This window comes from Diplotaxodon limnothrissa, linkage group LG20 (genome assembly GCF_057381915.1).
Source record: "Diplotaxodon limnothrissa isolate DT_005_m linkage group LG20, D_limnothrissa_male_GT1.1, whole genome shotgun sequence".
NCBI lineage: Eukaryota > Metazoa > Chordata > Actinopteri > Cichliformes > Cichlidae > Diplotaxodon > Diplotaxodon limnothrissa.
Genome location: NC_140615.1, coordinates 13728263 through 13747660, shown reverse-complemented (window position 1 = coordinate 13747660; position 19398 = coordinate 13728263). Strand labels below are relative to the sequence as shown.

The 19398-nt window shown below is 40.4% G+C and overlaps 1 protein-coding gene across 1 annotated transcript; it reads right to left on the bottom strand.

Annotated features, from left to right (window-relative positions):
- Positions 1 to 5065: 5065 nt before the first annotated feature.
- Positions 5066 to 18939, bottom strand: LOC146610685 (protein-glutamine gamma-glutamyltransferase 2-like). The gene is made up of 14 exons (XM_085344921.1): positions 18903 to 18939; positions 18085 to 18279; positions 17450 to 17692; positions 17238 to 17356; positions 17013 to 17141; positions 16746 to 16923; positions 16151 to 16286; positions 10785 to 10888; positions 10431 to 10670; positions 10226 to 10267; positions 9476 to 9688; positions 9173 to 9333; positions 6383 to 6522; positions 5066 to 5219 (listed from the first exon to the last, which is right to left on the bottom strand). Exons 1-14 carry the CDS (start codon positions 18937 to 18939, stop codon positions 5066 to 5068), a joined length of 2091 nt encoding a protein of 696 aa, XP_085201047.1.
- Between the last annotated feature and the right edge of the window lie 459 nt (positions 18940 to 19398).

The window sequence follows — 19398 nt, the reverse complement described above, 5'->3', positions numbered from 1 at the left end:
GTACTATGTGTGTATGTGTGTGCACGTGTAAGCACGTGTGTGTATGCGAGTGTGACCTCCTGCTCACCAAAGGGTCATAAAAGCAGGAAGCTTACTAAACAAGAAAACAGAACCCTCACATAGGATGTGCCTATATTGTTGTCTTTATACCCCGGTAATACCTGATGACACCACAAACTCCCAGAAAGATTAAGAGTTAGCAACAGTAGCCGAGCGGCTGGAATAACCACAGCAAAAGACAGTGGCAACTTTTTGACAGTTAGTGAAACCTACAGTAGGTACAGTGCCTATGCTAATGGCACTGTAGAGGTCAAACGATACCTCAATGATGCATTTGTTTCAAGGCCACATGATCCACTAGTTTATTGGCAGAAGCAAAGTGTTACCCTTCGAACCATCTCAACCTAATAGCCGAATAAAGGAAAAAGCCAAAAAGCTTTTGAATAGAAATCTTACTACAAATAAAGACGGTTACTCCAAAATAAGTGTTGATCATCGTTACTGATAGTCTGGTGTAATGTGTAACCTTGTGGAGATGTGACAATACCAAAAGTGGCCAATAGATGTCACTGTGGAGACGGATGTCAGATTGTTTCGTCGGAGTAAAAAAGCACTATATGAGTACCAGCCCATTTATCGTGAGTAACAAAACAGTGCTACCACATGAGCAAGTTAGCATTCAGGCAAGGAGCAGTAGTGAAGTCCTGGTTTAAATACTGTGTTACCTGCAGATGGATGACATACTTCATCTGCAGATTATTTGAACATGATATCAACTTGTTTTTCAGACAACCCTGCTAATTGAGAATATAAATATGGAATAATTAGGAGACTAGTAATTAATTTTGCTTTTCTAGCAGAAAAAAAAGTCTCAGTTTCCATAAAGTGGCCAACATAAAAATGGTGGGTTAATTTGAATTCACTTCGTAAATCTTACAGGTTCACAGTGCTGCTATCAGTACAGTGTTGTGTGGTGCAGAGCCTTTTTAGTGCCTTTAACAATCTACTGTAGCAAAGTTGGGATAATTTTCATCAGGACAAAATTACAGCAGACAAAATCTGCAGGCAGTATAGCAAATTATTGCTTTCTTGCCCCAACACATTTACCTTTGATGCTTTCTGTCAAACAGGCTCTCTAAGATGTGGTAAATGCTCCATGACATCATGTTTTGAAGCCCATTCTGGGGTTTGGTTGCCTAAACCAAAACAAAATGGGACTGAAAATGACTCCTGCCTCTTTGCAGCATGTGTGGAAATGTATGCAACAGGTTCTGAGTTAGCCACACTGGGCTATACGGGTGGGCAAGAAGTATTTGTGGTACAAATACTAGTAGTGGCAACAAACACACAGTCAGCACTACTAAGCGCATTTCAACACAAATAGCTTCCAACAATGTGCAAGGTTAAAATGGTCACAGGACTTACAATGTCTCTGACAGCAGATATTTTCTACATATCTGTGCGTGGAAATTTCTTCTATGCAGGTAACACAAAGAAGGAACACATCCTGGTCTCTTTTGTTATCACTTGCATCATTTCTTGTGTCACAATATACCTAACCTGCACAGCCTGTAGGTTAGGTTACCCTGCACCCTTTTCAGCTTGTTAAACCTACTTTGCACAGAATGTAACTGCACTGGATGGAAACTGTAAAGTGCAGCAGTGTTCTGTATAAATACTCCTGGAATACTAGCCTATGTAAAGTTTATTAGGGTAAAAGTTTTTGTTTGAGGGTGATTAGTCAATCAAAAATCCACATGGCGCATCCTAGCAACCCCAACCCTGAATTCAGATTGAACAGATTAAATAAACTCTTAATTAAATACCACAAATAAGCATATAAATGAGTTTCTGAGCATTTAGTATTCCATCAAATAATATTTTCTTCAAGATGCCATCGTTAAAAAAGTGGAAGTGGTGTCCTCTGCAATGCCGCCTACTGTTTTCACTCTTTAAATTTTTCGCTTTTTTTTAGTAGCAAAAAATTAAGAATAAACTGACTACAACATAAATCAAGGATAAGCAATATGTGGTGTGTAGTAAAATAACAAATTTAAACAAGCTCTAAATTGTCAACTCGTTTTCTTGAGGATCTTTCAGCATTCTGGAAAAAGAGAGAGAGAGAGAGAGAGAGAGAGAGAGAGAGAGAGAGAGAGAGAGAGAGAGAGAGAAGAGGAGCAAACCTCCCGCCAGGCGTATGCGCTGTGTATAATGAGGCTTTTCTGTTTTAGCTATAGTGCCAAAATATTTCAGAACTGAAAACACAAAGTCAATGCAAAATCACACGGGTCTGTTTTACACGTGTCAAAGGTGAAAAGACAGAACAAGGCAAAAGAGAAGAGAGGATGGCAGGGAGAAAAAAACTCCCAGAACACAAAATGTTATCAAAAGGAAGGAGAGGAGACAAAGAGGGGAAGGATGGAGAGCAAGATTGTAAACAGGAAGGAGGGATGCGAAGAGGATATTCAGAGGAGGAAAAAGTGATCAAGATTAACAGGGGAGATGGAAATGAAGAGCAGATGGATGGGAGGGATGAAAATCAGTGAAGTCAAGAAGAAGGCAGGGAGGAGGGGTAAGGGAAGACAGATATGAACTGACAAAAGGTGGAAGGAAGGAGGCATGGAATAAGGTGACAGGCAAAAAAGAAGCCAGAAAAAAAGATGAAGATTTTTTTTAACGAGGGGAAATGTGAGGGATGGATGAAGAAAGGGGGTGGCTGAAAAGGGAGGGATGATGAGAGAGAGGGAGGCCGTGACGAGGAGCGATTAATAATTTATGATAGCCTCGACTTTCCAAAGCAGCCCAGCGGTCCCGCTCCCTGCTTTCCCCTGACGTTTAATTTGTCTGGAAATCAGCGAGTGTGGAGTCTGATTATCGTCTCCGTCTGCCAACGCCTCTGCCTCCATCTCTGACACCGAGGTGAGATCACAAGCTGTTCAGTACGCACGTCAGCCGGAAATCCTTTAGGTTGAAACACTCATCTAAAGGCTGCACCCATGCAGACACAATGTATCTCTGTGTAAAGCATCTTCTAATCTCCCAGAAGTGCCTGAAATGAAATGCCCAAACGCAGACAAGATCTTCTATATTATTCCATTTAGAAGCCCATTAAACTGACAGGGAACAGAGGAGGTAGTGCTGGAAAAAACAGAAGCTCTTATCCAAGCTCACTAGGTATAGTTTTACAGGCTGATGGGCCTGTTTTCGAACAGAATAAGGAATGCACATCTCTCTTACCATGAGTTTTCAGCTTCCTGGGTCTTGCAGGAAGCTGAAAAATAACCTAAAGTCAAATGTTAAAATTCACCTATATCAGGAGTCTTTGATGATATCGTCTGACCTCCACAAATCTACTGGGTTTGTTTTTTTGGAGGGGGGATCACAAAGCCAAAGACAACAGTAAGTTTAGCAGTCTAAATTTCAGCCTCTTATTTGCATCTGCATGAGAGGAAGAGCTAAACTAAAGCCAGGGTGGGGAAAAGATGAAAAGAACCTCAGAGGCAACATTAAAGACATTAAAACGGGGCAAACTTTCATTTCCTCTTATTAAACACACAGCTGCATGAGGGAGAAAGCAAAAACAGAGACAACTGGGAAAGCCGCTGCTGCCGCCTGGTGGTCTTTTTGTGTTACAGCAATGCAGCTCAGTCCAGCCTCAGATAAAAACAAAAAGGGGGGAGTGAAGACTGTACTCATGTTCATATTTCTTATTATAGAGAAATAGGCATGATACTGAAGGGGTTTTGGCCTGTATCAAGGACAAAAAAATGATAAAACCGAGCCTGTCTGGTTTACATTTTTGATTCAAAAAGAAAAACAAATATAAGAATTTTACCTGTCGCATGGGTAGAATCGTAACATGAACTTAATGTTCATTTATAGGTCATGAATCTCTTTACAAACTACATATTACAATATTATTTTTAGTTCAAACTCTCTCCATTTAAATTTTTTTATAATCATTTCAGTTTTTAAAATGTACAGTGTGTATTACATAAACTTGCAACGCTATCATCTCCTTGCTTCAAACGCTCTTGTTCAAAAAAGGTCAAATTGGTGTCATATTTTATTAATCCCACTAAACCCGTGGATTTAGTGGACGCTGAAAATGCTGCGTTGGCTTCAATCAACCAGATAAAACAAGATTAAGATAACAATTTGACCACACGCTTTGATTCCCCTGACAGCAGCTTTGCCTTATTTCATGAAAGAGCAGTCGGTGCCAGCGTCAGTTTTTTGGAATTTAACCTTAAATTTCATCGTCTCCCTGAAGCAGATATCATGCACCGATAATCTATATATATATTTATGGAAGGTATTTCAATAAGAATAGGTTGCAGTTGGGGGGGAAAGCTGGTCTATGTCTTTATTTAGTCATAGAAGAAGGAGGTACAGTATAATAACCACATACAGTTGTATAAGAAATATGCTACATTCATGAGCTGCTGTGTCAGGGACCAAGCAGTAAGGCATAAAGGTGTTTAATTCAAAAAAGGGGTTTTATTGACCCAAAACATAAAAATTAATTGACAACCCAAAAACCTAAACAGGCAGACAAAGAAAAGAGGTCAACTCAATAAACTAAACTCAAAAATGGCTACTATATAACCAACTAATACAAAACAATTGAACAAATTTGAAACATCCCCCAGGCAATAAAGAAGGTGATTTCGTCCAATTAGTCTGTCAGCAGTACTTCAACCCCCAGGTAACTCAAACAAAGATGTATTAATGTAACATAAAACAGAACTTTGACCTTGCAGTGTTCATATGTGTGCACGCCATATAAACATTGGAAGGTGTGATGGAAAAAAATAAATGAAATAAAGAAACAATATCTTGGACAATAAGTAGAATATATTTAAAGTAGTGACTGCAAAGTAAACCAACACACTCTGTAAACTTGACATCTTCATCTAAGTTGTGTTCATGACGGAATAATAATAACAATAAATCACACTTTTTCTTTCATGTAAGATCATTTGTATTCTTCAATAGACAAAAGGTTAAAGTGTTACTTTAATGTTACTTTTTAATTTGTTTTACGCTGATGAAGTCGTGGTCATTATGCTGTGACAGACACTTTGTGGTACCACCTGGCAATGATGTTGGGGTTGTTGCTGTGTGACAAAGTGGCCATCAGCAGCTTGGTGCCAGGTGAAGTAGCCGTGATGGACACCTTCTTCTCTATCTTCTCGCCTGGCTGCAGGAGAATTATCCTGAGAGACAGAGCAGACAAATGTATTCTTTTCACATCTCACCTCCCACAAAGACAGTACAGCTCCAGAGCTCGGAGATCTAATGTTTTGCACAGGCGAAAGCAGGTAGTAATAGTACAAACTGAATAAAGGAGAAATTGGTGAGGGATTTTCTATCCCACAGTACAAAATGATCCCAATATCTCCATGTGCTGTGGATGATGAATTTTGAGTAATGCTACCAATTTCTCAAGGAAACCTTTGCCAGGTAGAGATTTTTTTTCTGGCTCACAGACCTTACTCTTCTTCTCCACTATATATCAAGCCAAAAAGCTAATGCCAAACCAGTCTCAGTAATGCTGATGTATAACATCTTAACAAGATACATTATTTCTGCATAATCTCTTCCCTTGTTAGCTAATTCATTCCTCCCAAGGGTGTCTGTGCAAATAAAAAGCCAATGGATACAGATTTACAATACCTTACACATCCTTGAAGCCCATAAAAAAGAAACTGAAGAAGAATTAACCAAGTGAAATTCAGTGTGTAAAAATAATAATGGAAAAAATAAACAGAAAAAACAACAGCAGGGTCCTGTATATTTTGTGTGATGCAGGAAAAGGGTGGTTGAATGGGTTTTATGAAGAGGGATGTTGTTTTTAGGTTTTTTAAAAACTACATTTGGCACTGTAAAAAAAAGCTAGCTGAAGCTAAATACACTCACTGCCAAACCTGAAAATACAGACTAGTCATTAGACGGCTAGGTGTTTAGTTGGGATGACTGAAACAACACTATTTTTAAAGGAGGTGTGGCACAACTGTAGACTTTTCAAGACTTTACGACCTCTCGACATTCCTCAAGACATTCCACCTTACCATCAGCCACAGATTTACAGTACTTGTAATCTTAAACAACAACCATGAACCTTCAGCAACCTAATTTCTCGATGAAGAAATCTTGCGTTTATAAAAGTGAGATAATGTAAACAGGTCATCATCAAATAAATGGAACAGTAAATTAATTGCCTGTGGGCAATGGTGCTCTAACATATGACAGATATGACAGCAACTTGTTTTTACTGTTGCAGTAACATACCTGACCGCATTCTCAGGCCACATTCCTCAGACATCTGCCCAGTTCAGATTTGAAGGGAAGATAGTTTTGTGTTTTTTGACACACTTACTTGGCCACTTGTTTGCCCTCCAGCAAGCCGGCTCCCTGCACAGTCAACACAGCTTCATACAGAGCTGTGCTGAGGCAGTTGGTGAAGGACACAAGGACTGTGCGCTGCTTCTTCAGCTGGATAGAGTTGCCTCCTTCAATCTACAGAGCAGCCACAATTACAAGAGCACACAGGGAAAAAAATTATCTGTAAAACTGATTGTGGCAGATACTGTTTTTTTAACCCAATAAAAAAAGGAAAATAAATATGGATATTTTTAAAGAAGCGTGGGAAGTTTTCATATGAGTTCGAGGTGGAAGCTTGTGTTTTATAAAGTTTTGAATGCTAGTGGTGTTCTTCTTCACACAGCATTTTTCACCAATATTTTCTCTGGCACCAAACATTATCTTGCAGTGTTTTATAAGTGAGTTACATGGATCCACCTTTCTTTTGGCTTCTGTAAATGATTCACTAGACACTGCTAAAAATGCTAATAGCATTAGCATTTTGGGCTTTAATCTGCTCTTTAGCAAAGTGACTTATACTCTGTGTGAAAAAAAATCAAGGAATTAATACTTTTTGTTCAGAGTAAAACATCAAGTCTCCAATATTTTTTTGGTCAGTTAAGTAGCAGAGAGGGTGGTTAATCCGTTTCAGCTGCTTTGGTCCTAATGAAATGAACAAAAGCTGTAAAATAGGGACAACAGTGAGACAATCAGGAACTGTTTTACAAGTGGAGGCCACTGACATTCTTTCCATCCTCACTGATTCTGTTTTGTTTGGTTTTTTTTACTAGTTTTGCATTTGGCCAGAGTCGCCGTTACTAATGGTAGCATGAGGTGCTACCTGGAACTCACAGAGGTTGCACAGCTGGTGCAACTTCTCCAGGATGGCACATCAATACATGCCATTGCCACACGGCTTGCTTTGTCTACCAGCTCAATATCATGGTGGAGATTCCAGGAGACAGACAGGTACTCTAGGAGAGCTGGACAGAGCCGTACAACGCCCTTAACCCATCAGCCAGACCGGTGTCTGCTCCTTTATGGAAGGTGGCACAGGATGAGCACTGCCAAGACTGTAAAAATGACCTCTAGCAGGACACTGCTGTGAATGTCTGACCAAATAATCAGAAACAAACTTGATGAGAGTGGCCTGAGGGCCCGACATCCTCTACCTCTAAAGGGCCCTGTGTTCATTGCCTGGCATCATGGAGCCTGATTGGCATTTTCCATAGAATACACATAGGAGCAAGTTCACCCTGAGCACATGTGACAGACATAAAAGGGTGTAACAAGTTGCACCTCAGAGTGTCCAGGAGCTCAGTAAAGCCCATGTCCATATGTGGGAGGAGATCCCCCCCAGGACACCATCTGCCATGCTATGAAATTTCATCAAAATGACTACCCTACCGTATCATTTTTTTTCACTTTCCATGAAATGATGTGGCACCTTTTCCAAACACACGGCCAGTCCGTGTCACAATAGATATCCAGCACTGAGATCTGATGTGTTTTCAAAGTGTTCCTTTAATTTTTTAAGCAGTGTATAATTCTATATATTCATATGTACATTGCACAATGCCCGTCTTCTTCTTGTAAATTTTAGTTTTTATTGCTGTTGTTTTTTGTTAAGCCCAGGAGGACCGGTGATAAGACTGTGAGAGCTTACTGACTGAGAGTAAAGAATATGGTTTTTAGTGAGCCTGTGATCGTAACGCTTCATGACCTTTACTCTAACACTTGTATCACTCCAAATTTGAATACCGTAACATGCTGATAAAAATGAAAATAATGTGCAAATAGGAAAATGAAAGAAAAAGATTATTGAGAAACATCTAAAGTCTACTGAATACTGAAAGCATGTCATCTTGACAGTCGTCAACTACTTCATTAGTTAGTTTCCAAGGTACTGGAAACATTCCTCAGACGTTTTGGTCCATGTTGACATGATAGCATCACACAGCTGCAGTAGATTTGTCGGCTACACATCCATAATGTGATTTTTTTTTTATATCAACACACCCTAAACTTGATCTGTTGGATTGAGATCTGGTGACCGTGGAGGCTGTTTGAGTACAGTGAACTCATCATTATGTTCAAGAAACCAGTTTGACATTGTTTGAGCTTTGTGACACGGTGTAGACTGTGCTCACACAAAAGGATAGTCGTGGTCAGCAACACTGTAGGCTGTGGTGTTTAAACTAAAATAAAATGCTCAGTTGATACTAAGGCTAGCAGATTTTTTCATGAAAATATCCCCTGCACCATTACACCAACATCAGCTTGAACCATTGAGACAAGGCAGGATGGATCCATGCTTTCAGATTTTTTACACTAAATTTTGACCCTACCATCTGAATGCTTGACCAGAAAGTGAGTCTTTATTTTCCAGTTTTGGTGAGCCTAATAAAGCTCATTAATTACACTAAATAGGCTTTGGAATTTAATATATGGTGTAAAGTGAATGAATATAGTTGGTCAGGGAACAGCAAAAGAAATTTATTTCTTTGCTGAATCTTTTCCTGCAAGGCCGACATATTATCAGTTGACTGACATCATAATGTGAAAGGTAATTTGATTTAGGTCACCAAACTATGTTAGAGAGACTGTTGTTGTGCATGCTCTTTTGATGTGATTTTGACTTTGTTCTTCATTACAATAATAACCTGATCCTGTCATATTCAGCTGACAGCCATGAAAAAGATAAAAGTGAGGAAGATGAGGAAGGAAGAGAAAGGAAGACAGTGCTATGTAATTCATATATAATACTTTGTGAGTTGCAGAGACAGGAGGGGGGATGTTGTTGTACCTGTATGGTTATTTGTGGAGGGCTTATGCTGAACTCTTCAGCAGCCAGAAATGTTTCTTTGGTCCTCATGTCCTTTAGCACCACTGCCAAGTTCACAATATCATCACCAGCCAGGAATGACTGATATTTAAAATGAGAGATGGTGTGATTGAGTGTTGTCACTGGGGATGAGGAAAACGTCATGGGAAAGGAAAGAAACGAAGCAAATCAAAGGGAAGGTTAGTTACTTTGTTTATCAAACACTAATCTATATATAAGCAGTACAATAGTAAATGTACTGGAATCATGAATGTATTCAGTCACCTGAAAATGGCTGTATCTGCACCTCTGTTTGTGCGTCCCAGAAGGCCTCACACGGGCTGCTGTCGTACTCTTTCACCTGAGCGTTGATGTGTCCCACCAGAACCCTGGGGTTCTTGCACTGGTTTGTGATGGTCACACATATGTGGATGGGCTCACCCAGTTTTGGCACCCCAACTATTTTTAGGGTCACGTTCAAATTGGGTGACATTGTACCTGGTAATAACATGTACATTGTTTCAGGTTAAAGATATGCGACTAGAGCTGGTTTGATTTTCACCACTTGAACAATCTAGCTCGTTCTAGATTAAACCCTAAATGATTAAAGGTGTGTAGAAATTATACATACACACACACACACACACACACACACACACACACACACACACACACACACACACACACACGCGCATATATATATATATTATAGGTTTTATATTATAGGTTCTCCTTCATAGCATTCGTTTCAAATCTCACTATGGGAAAATACTGACTCCCAGATTGCCAGACATGTATGTTAAGAAGACAGCTGTCCCCAATAGCTCCACATGGAAGGAGCACCCACCTGGGAAGAACCTGCACTGAGGACTGAATGCACCAGGTTAGGCACTGTAACATCTAGCCTTTAAAACCTAGCAAAGCGCCCGGTGACAGAGTTAACACATGAATGTGTTAACAATTTAGCTTAGCCCCTGATAGCAATAAGGGGAGTCTTAAAGGTTGTTGGGGATGCTCTGGGGTACAGACACTGACCTTGGTGTTGCAGTGTTCTTGCACAGACTGAGGTGTTTCCTCCTGAAAGAAAAAGCAGAAATAAAACTACTTGAACTTCTTTTCTCATACAGAAAGTGTCTGTTTTTCAAGGAACAATTGCTGAAGATCTTTAGCTTTTTAAAAGTTATAAGAGAAACATTTTGCTATGACAAGCCTCAGAGATAGATTGAGCACATTCTCTTACTTTTGTCAGGTTTATATGTCAGCTTCAGATTCTCTGGTTTATCTGATCCGATGCTTTTGGTGTAGATGAGCTTTCCCACACACTCAGTGTCCACCGTCTTTCCCACCACCAGTCCATTGTGCACAATTAACCTTACGACATCCGCATCAACAGAGGCACAGACGAATGGGATGTCGTATTGGGCGTCCAACCAGTGGTGCTGGATGGCAGCAACTGGACAAGGTCCACAGCAAAATATCCCTGAGGATCAATGTGTTTACAGAGAAATATCAGTCAGTATCTTTCATTGCAAATCAATGCAATCTATAAAGAGCATAATTTTGACAGCTATTTGGAGCAGGGGCCTACATGTACCTTCACTCTTTTCCTGCGGTGTTGGGTCCACTACCTGCCAACCGTCACACCCTGCACCAAGATCTGGTCTCCTCATCCAGCACTCCACCCACACATGGAAGTTCCTGCAAGAGGTCAAGTACACTGTTCCAAAAAATAGTAATGTCAAAGTATCTTACTGCATATTTTACAGTTTTGTACTGTCTTTCTAGAATATCCTTAAGTTTACATAAGTAGACTGTGATTTTACATGTCAAAGGTAAAATAACATAACATCACTGTAAATATAGTAAAACACAATTTACTTGTTTTTAAAATAGATTTTTTTTGTACATATGCATATTTAGATTGTAAAAATACATTCAGAAATGCATCATCATTTCACAAATATTTGTCTGTTATGTGAGAGAATGATCTGTTAAATTCAAATGTAATACTATGGAAAAATATATAAAATGATCGAAAATTAATGAGAATAATCAATAATTAAAGGAGTATTTGAATTATAATTTTGCTGAAAATTTCATGTCATCTAGGCCTGATTCAATAATTCAGAGGTAACAAGTGAAAATATAATTAATAGGAATAAAAACTAAAAAAAACATCTAAAACATTGCACAGCCACGCTGTGCTAATTAGATATTTTAAAAAATAAATGTAGAGGTAGGAATTGCAATTAATATAAATCTCAAAGTATTCACAACATTCCTGAACAGAAATAGGCCTCTGCACCTGTGGTGAGGGTGTGGCCATGAAAACAATGTGACATGCCATGGGACACATAATAACATGACGCTAAGCATCGGCCAATGAATGTGAACTAACAACCACAAGGTCGCGGGTATGGCTGCACTGTAGGAAAATCCTAATATAAAAGTATTTTACTGTGCATTTTACAGTTCTTTTCTGTTCTTCTAGAATATCATTAAAGTTAAGTAAATAGACTGTGATTTCACATTTCAAATGTAAATTAACGTTGTCAAAGGAGCTTGCAAAGAAAAGCGTCTGGACTTCTTTAAGTTGCTTGAAGACGTTTCACCTCTCATCCGAGAAGCTTCTTCAGTTCTAAGGTCAAATAGTGGAGAGTCCCAGATATAAACCTAGTGGGAGTTTCCCCCCACAGAGGGACAAAAGGACCCCCTGATGATCCTCTAATCGCCTGAGCCAAGGTGTGAAACTGGGTGTGGGTCCCAATCAGCCAGAGTTTCGGGTGTGTTCATTGTGAAACCTGGCCCCACCTTATCATGCGAATTCCTGAGGTCAGATGGCCCAGGATGTGAGTGGGCGTTAAGACGTCTGGGAAGGGATCTCAAAACTGGATTATAGATGGCAGAGAGTTGGTGTCGTAAGCCCCCGCCTCTGTTCAAAGATGGTCGCTCACAGTGGGCATAGATGGCTTCTTTCACTCCTCTTTCAAACCATCTGTCCTCTCCGTCCAAAATGTGAACATTGGCATCCTCGAAAGAGTGTCCTTTATCCTTAAGATGCAGATGGACTGCTGAGTCTTGTCCTGTGGAGGTGGTTCTTCTGTGTTGTGCCATGCGCTTGTGAAGTGGCTGTTTGGTCTCTCCAATGTAGAGGTCTGAGCATTCCTCGCTGCACTGTACAGCATACATCAGGATGAAAGTCTCAGCCACGCTCTCCAGTGCCAAAGTCCCTCCATCCAACCTCACAATGCAGGAAAAGAAAGCCGTCGCTTCCCTGAGCAAAGACCACAACATCACTGTTTTACCAGCTGATAAGGGAAGATGCACCGTGGTCCTAAACACTACAGATTACCATACAAAGATCACTACTCTCCTCAGTGACAACAATACCTACGAAGCCCTAAAGCGAGACCCCACAAGCAGCTACAAAAAGAAAGTTATAGCTTGCCTTCAAGACTTTGAAAAGGACAAAATCATTGACCGCCTTACATATCACCGCCTTTACCCAGGGGATGCCATACCCTGCATCTATGGACTTCCTAAGATCCACAAGGAAGCTGTCCCACTCAGACCCATAGTCAGTAGCATAAACTCAGCCACTTACAACATTGCTAAACACCTTGCCACCATCCTTGCGCCTCTCGTGGGGAACACCCCACACCACATCAAGAACTCCACCGACTTCACCGACAAGGTCCAGAAACTTACCCTGGATCCAGATGAAACCATGGTGTCCTTTGATGTAGTCTCTCTTTTCACTTGCATACCCACCACGGAGGCCGTGGAGACTGTCAGAAAACGACTACAAGAAGACAGCTCCTTGGAGGACAGGACCAACTTCACACCCGATCAGATTTGCACACTGTTAGACCTCTGCCTCACCACTACATATTTCAAGTACAACGAAGGCTTTTACAGACAAAAACATGGCTGTGCCATGGGCTCCCCCGTGTCACCTATTGTAGCCAACCTTTACATGGAGGAAGTGGAAAGGAAGGCTCTTGGCTCTTTCAAAGGAAGAGTACCCAGCCACTGGTACAGATATGTGGACGACACCTGGGTCAAAATCAAGACACAAGAAGTGGAATCCTTCACTGCGCACATTAACGCTGTGGATAAGAACATCAAGTTCACCAGGGAAGACACAAAGGACGACTGTTTGCCTTTCCTGGACTGCGCCGTGCACATTGAAGAGAACGGCAAACTCAACATCGAAGTTTACCGGAAGCCCACACACACAGACCAGTACCTCCTCTTTGACTCCCATCACCCTTTGGAACACAAACTTGGAGTAATTAGGACCCTACACCACCGGGCAGAACATGTTCCCTCTAAGCCTGAAGGAAAAAAGAAGGAACACACACATGTAAAGGAAGCACTCAAAACGTGCGGCTATCCTAAATGGGCGTTCTTAAAGTCAGCAAAGAGGCACAGAGAAGAAGACCAGACACCAGCGAGGGAGGATAAGAAGGACAGACGCAACAACATTGTCATCCCCTATGTAGCCGGTGTATCAGAGAAACTCAGGAGAGTTTTCTCCAAGCATGACATCCCGGTGCATTTCAGACCCAGCAACACGCTCAGACAGAAACTGGTTCACCCGAAAGACAAAACGCCAAAACACAAACTTAACAATGTGGTGTATGCTGTACAGTGCAGCGAGGAATGCTCAGACCTCTACATTGGAGAGACCAAACAGCCACTTCACAAGCGCATGGCACAACACAGAAGAGCCACCTCCACAGGACAAGACTCAGCAGTCCATCTGCATCTTAAGGATAAAGGACACTCTTTCGAGGATGCCAATGTTCACATTTTGGACATTGGCACCCGAAACTCTGGCTGATTGGGACCCACGCCCAGTTTCACACCTTGGCTCAGGCGATTAGAGGATCATCAGGGGGTCCTTTTGTCCCTCTGTGGGGGGTTACTCCCACTAGGTTTATATCTGGGACTCTCCACCATTTGACCTTAGAACTGAAGAAGCTTCTAGGATGAGAGGTGAAACGTCTTCAAGCAACTTAAAGAAGTCCAGACGCTTTTCTTTGCAAGCTCCTTTGACTACGATGACCTGGATGACTGAGAACCTTCACAGACGTAAATTAACGTTAAATCACTGTAATGTAATAAAACATAATTTTCATGATTATTAAATGTACCTGTCTGTACATATGCATATTTAGATTGTTAAAATACATTCACAAATGTATCATGATCTCACAAATATCTGTCCGTTATTTGAAAGATTGAACTGTTGAATTCAAATGTAATGCTATGGAAAAGTATATAACATGATTCCTATAAGTTTGTGTTACATCACATAAGTATTATTATCATTGCTATTTAGGGTGATCATGGCTCAAGAGTTAGCAGTTCGCCTTATGATCAGAAAGTTGCCGGTTCGAGCCCCGGCTCGGACACTCTCGGTATTGTGTCTGTGGTCAAGACTTTTCGCCTACTGGTGATGGCCAGAGGAGCCGATGGTGCGATATGGCAGCCTCCCCTCTGTCAGTCTGTCCCAGGGCATGCAATCCATTATTATTTAAACCAACTGTTAACTGTATATTTCTGTACATTTACGTATTATGATTCATATTGCCACATTCATTGACCTTGTTTATAGGTAATTTCTTTGTTTGATCACGTTAAAATGTTCCTAATTTAATGTCTAAAAGCACTTGGTAAAGGCAGAATCCCATGTGAAATTAGCGCAACAAACTGTATTGTCATTACTGGAAATAACCGTATTTTTATGAGGAAGTTATTTTCTGTTATGTTACGGTAGTATTTTGGCGCCCCAGGTGCCAGAATATTACCGTTTTTTTTAAGATGTTTTTTTAACAGTGTAGAGATAACTACAGATGATGTGCATTATGCAATTAATATACAGAACAGTCAGGTTAATTTTACAAAACAGAAAAATATTTGTAGTAGTAAAAAGTCCTTTTAGCAAGTTACACAATTATTTTGAAAGCCACTTTATGAGATACACTGTGCTAGTAGCAGGTTGGGCCCTGTTTTGCTTTGCGCACTGCCTTAATTTATTTGTGTTACACATTCAACAAGCTGCTTCCTCACAGATTTTACTCCAGCATCGCTCAATTGCTGTAGATTTGTCGCTTCATCTATAATGTAAATTTGTCATTACACTACATCCCAAAGGTGATCTGTTGGATTGAGATCTGGTGATAGTGGAGGCCGTTTGAGTACAATGAACTCATTGTCATGGTCAAAAAACCATTTTGAGATGATCTGAGTTTTGTGACATGGTGTGTTATCCTCCTGGAAACAGCCATCAGAATATAGGGACACTGTGCTCAGTGGATGACTTGGTCAGCAACAATACTCAGGCAGGCTGTGGTGTTTAAATGATGCTCAGTTTGTACTAAGGTGCCCAAAGTTTCCAAGAAAGGATCCACCACACCATTACACCACCAGCAGCAACCTGAACCATTGATACGAGGCAGAATGGATCCTTCCAGCCATGATGTTTTATGACAAATCCTGACCCTACCATCCAACTCTTGTAGAAGAAATTGAGACTAGAAAAAATTTTTCCAATATTTCTTATGTGTATTATTCCGGTGTGAATTGTATCCTTAGTTTCTTGTTCGGTTCTTCGGTTCTTCTATAACTTTGGTTAATTGAGTTACTGTTGCCTTGCTGCCACCTTGAAGCATTCTCCTATTACCTCAACAACCATACCACATTCAGAACTACTTACAGTAAATCACCTTTCTTCACAGTTTGAGTGATACCTGGTTTCAACTTCGACAGGTTGTTGAACATGTCTATACACATGCCTATGTGCATTTAAGTCCTGTCATGTGACTAGCTGATTAGATCTTTGAGTTAACAGAAAGTGAACACCTGTAGCTATTAAAGAAGTCACCGAGTGCAGATTGCAAGAAGTTACAAAAAGAAATTGTATATTTATGGTTAAGAGCAAGTGACACCAACCAAATGCTGTCCTTTGACACGCCGAACTTCTCCCCTGTTCTCGTGTAAAACTCTTCAATTATCATGTTGCCATTTCCATCATGAGCTGCGTTGAAAACTGTTACCACCCTGGAGGGAATCCCTAGAACTCTCATTACTGGAGAGAGAAAAAAAAAGGCTTTAATATCATTTAAAAACCATATTTTCAATAATCACATAGCAATGCTGACATAATGCCTATGGCAAGTTACCATGGGAATGCAGTGTAAATGGTATGTCCCTTCAAAGAAAGAAAATAGATCCAATAATTGATCTAACAATCAAGGGGCATATGATGGAATTCTGTCAATCTACAGCATTTTAAGCATCACAAGAGCAACTTTAATCCATCCTGTGTGGACTCGCCTGTATACATTTAGATTTTGGGTCTGTGCTGACTTGTTTGGACAATTCTTGAGACTAATACTGGTATCACTTCTGTACTGTAGAGCAATTAAGACAGATTTAGGTCAACAAATCTAGAACTCCATGAGACATAGAACAACAGCTCTGCACAGGAGATAACTCAATCAAACACAGATTTCACCAATGATCTCATCCTAAACACACATCCTACCTGTACAGAGGACGGATGCAAAGACCCAGCATTGGCCATAACGCACAGGTCTGCATTTGGATGAGGCCCAGCGGAGAAGGATGTCAGCGCTGCCACTCCAGTCTGTAGGCTTCACACCATTTTTGTAACTGCCCTGCCACTTCCCCTCCAGAATACCCAGGTCATCGTTACAGTTTATCTAGAGCAGGAAGAATCACATTAATGACTTCACTTTTTTCCTTTTACTGTGGACAAAATTGCTTAGCATTATACTATATTGTCTCTCACCATAGCGCAGACCACTCGGCTGAGGTAGACAGGGTCTGCTCGTAATGTATAATCTTTGTTTTTGTCAGTGAGGTGTTGCGGGCTGAACTCCAGGAGCTTCAGACATGCTTCCAGGACTCCAGGCTCATACTGCATACATGTGGATGGAAATTTAGCATGTTACCTGCTAATAATGCTACTATATATGATCTATGCAGACTTGTTCTATGATTCTGGGTCACATACCAGACCAAATGACCATGGACGCTTGCTAACATTTAAACTGCTCCCCATATACACTAGCCCATAGTCACTTTTGATGTACTCTTCTTTATGGGCATCCAGTGGCATGTATACTGGATCACCTGAAAAGCGGTGATAGTTGGAATTATGTCTACAAAAGGATAACAGCAGACTGTGGACAAGAACAGCAAGTGGCAGCAGCTACATGGACTCACCTTTCAGCCAAGGGTTGCACAGTAGCACAAATGTTCCCAATACATAAGTTTTTCTGCTCCGTCTGGTCTCTATGTGGGCCAGGAGTTCATACAGAGCCACTGATGACTGAACAGGAGCGCAAATGTGGATAATGACTGACTGGGGATGCATGTTCCCTGGGTAGATTGTAGCTTTCCAGTCATAGAGCTGGGGGTGGGACTGTTCTTCATAGAACAGAACTGGGATCCTCTTTGACAGGCCACCTGTATGGTAAAGTAAATAAATAAATAAAGATAAAAGCAGCATAATTTCCACCTTATAATTTGAATTTGTAATAAAAAAAATATAATAACTAAACTAGTTTTTTTTAAAATTGCAGAGGGAGTGTTCGCCCGGGGCGCCAAACAGGCTAGGACCACCACTGCCTTTGGGAACTGTACATTTCCCAATGCCTCAGAAGGGTGTGGTTCTCCCCTTTTTGACCTGTTGCTTTCTGGCAGCTGCTACAGTTTCTAATTGCTAATATCAGCACTGCCCTGGTGCAAAGGTGCTCCTGAATGCTTTTGAGTGCAATTTTTCACTTGAAAAAGTATGAGTGTGGTATTTATAAATCAGAAGTATTGCTTTAAATATGAACAGTCTTAGTCTTTGATACCTAAACAAACCTCCAGCACCAGGCTCTCAGCGCAGGGATTCCACAGCCAACTGTCAGACTTTAGCGTCACTTTGAAGGGTTTCCCTCGTCGAACCACAAGTCGGTTCCTACTAAGCCCCTGAGTTTCATGGGAAATGCTGTTTTCGGGAATCTCAAAGTTCATGGACTTTAGTCGGCAGTGGCCATTAGTGGTACCTGTAAAACAGATGGCAGAACCCATACTGATCTGAAGACAGTACACATGACAAAGATCTGTCAGGAACTAGAGAACAGACGGGGATAAGAAGGTAAGACGGGAGCTTTGGAGATGAATTTCAGCAAAGCCATCAATTTTAATTTACAAATCAGTGTTAAAGGAATTACAGGTTTTCTGGATTACCGCTGGGTAAAATGAACTTTAGAAAACGCAAAAAATAAACAACAGGACAAGAAAAAATATTGCAATGAATGATTTAAAATTGTTTCTTTCTACCTAACAAACGAAATCACTTAACAAATGATGCTGCCTCTCTCATTCATGTTAAAAACTATCCTATTCCGCTTCACAACTGTAATATTTATATTTATTACATAAAGTCCATGTATCAGATTACTTGGTAGAATATTAGTGTTATTTTCTTTACTCTTTGCACTTAATGTCTGCTGGAATAAAACTTAATTGGATTACTTTCAGCTGGAAAATAAACTGTTTATGCAAAATCATATGAAATTTAATCAATCCATTTAAGCAAAACTCAAAGCAGCTCAAACGCACACATGCGCCTTCCTATGGACAAGAAAAAGATTAAAGTTACATCTGAGTGGCAGAGTGCACTTACCATTGATGCTGTATATTGTCTGCTGCATGTTGTCCATGGTGTGACAGCTAGAATTGCAAGTGTTTGGAAGAATGACAAGCATGCTTTAAATAGCCCTTCGCAAAGCTAAACATCTCACACCTCTCCAGTGATTAACCAATCACCATTCATTTTTTTTTCTTCTTATCTGATTTTAATTATGCAGGTGTCTGACAAAGTGTACGTCATACATTACAAACAAATTGCACACAAATCACAAATTGCAAAAGCACAGCAGGAAATTGTGTCAGTGTCCTTATTCTTAACTCAAAGTGCAAAACCTACAGAAAAGTCAACAACCTTAACACAAAAAAACATTTCAGACTTCATACCAGCAGGAGACACACCCTCCAACTTTTCAAGTATTCACTAGCCAAGCATTCGAGTGATGTCACTTCAAACTTCCAGAGAAACTGTGTGGTTTATTATTAAGTTTATGATTCACTTTCTCTATACTCCATGAAATATTCAGTATTTT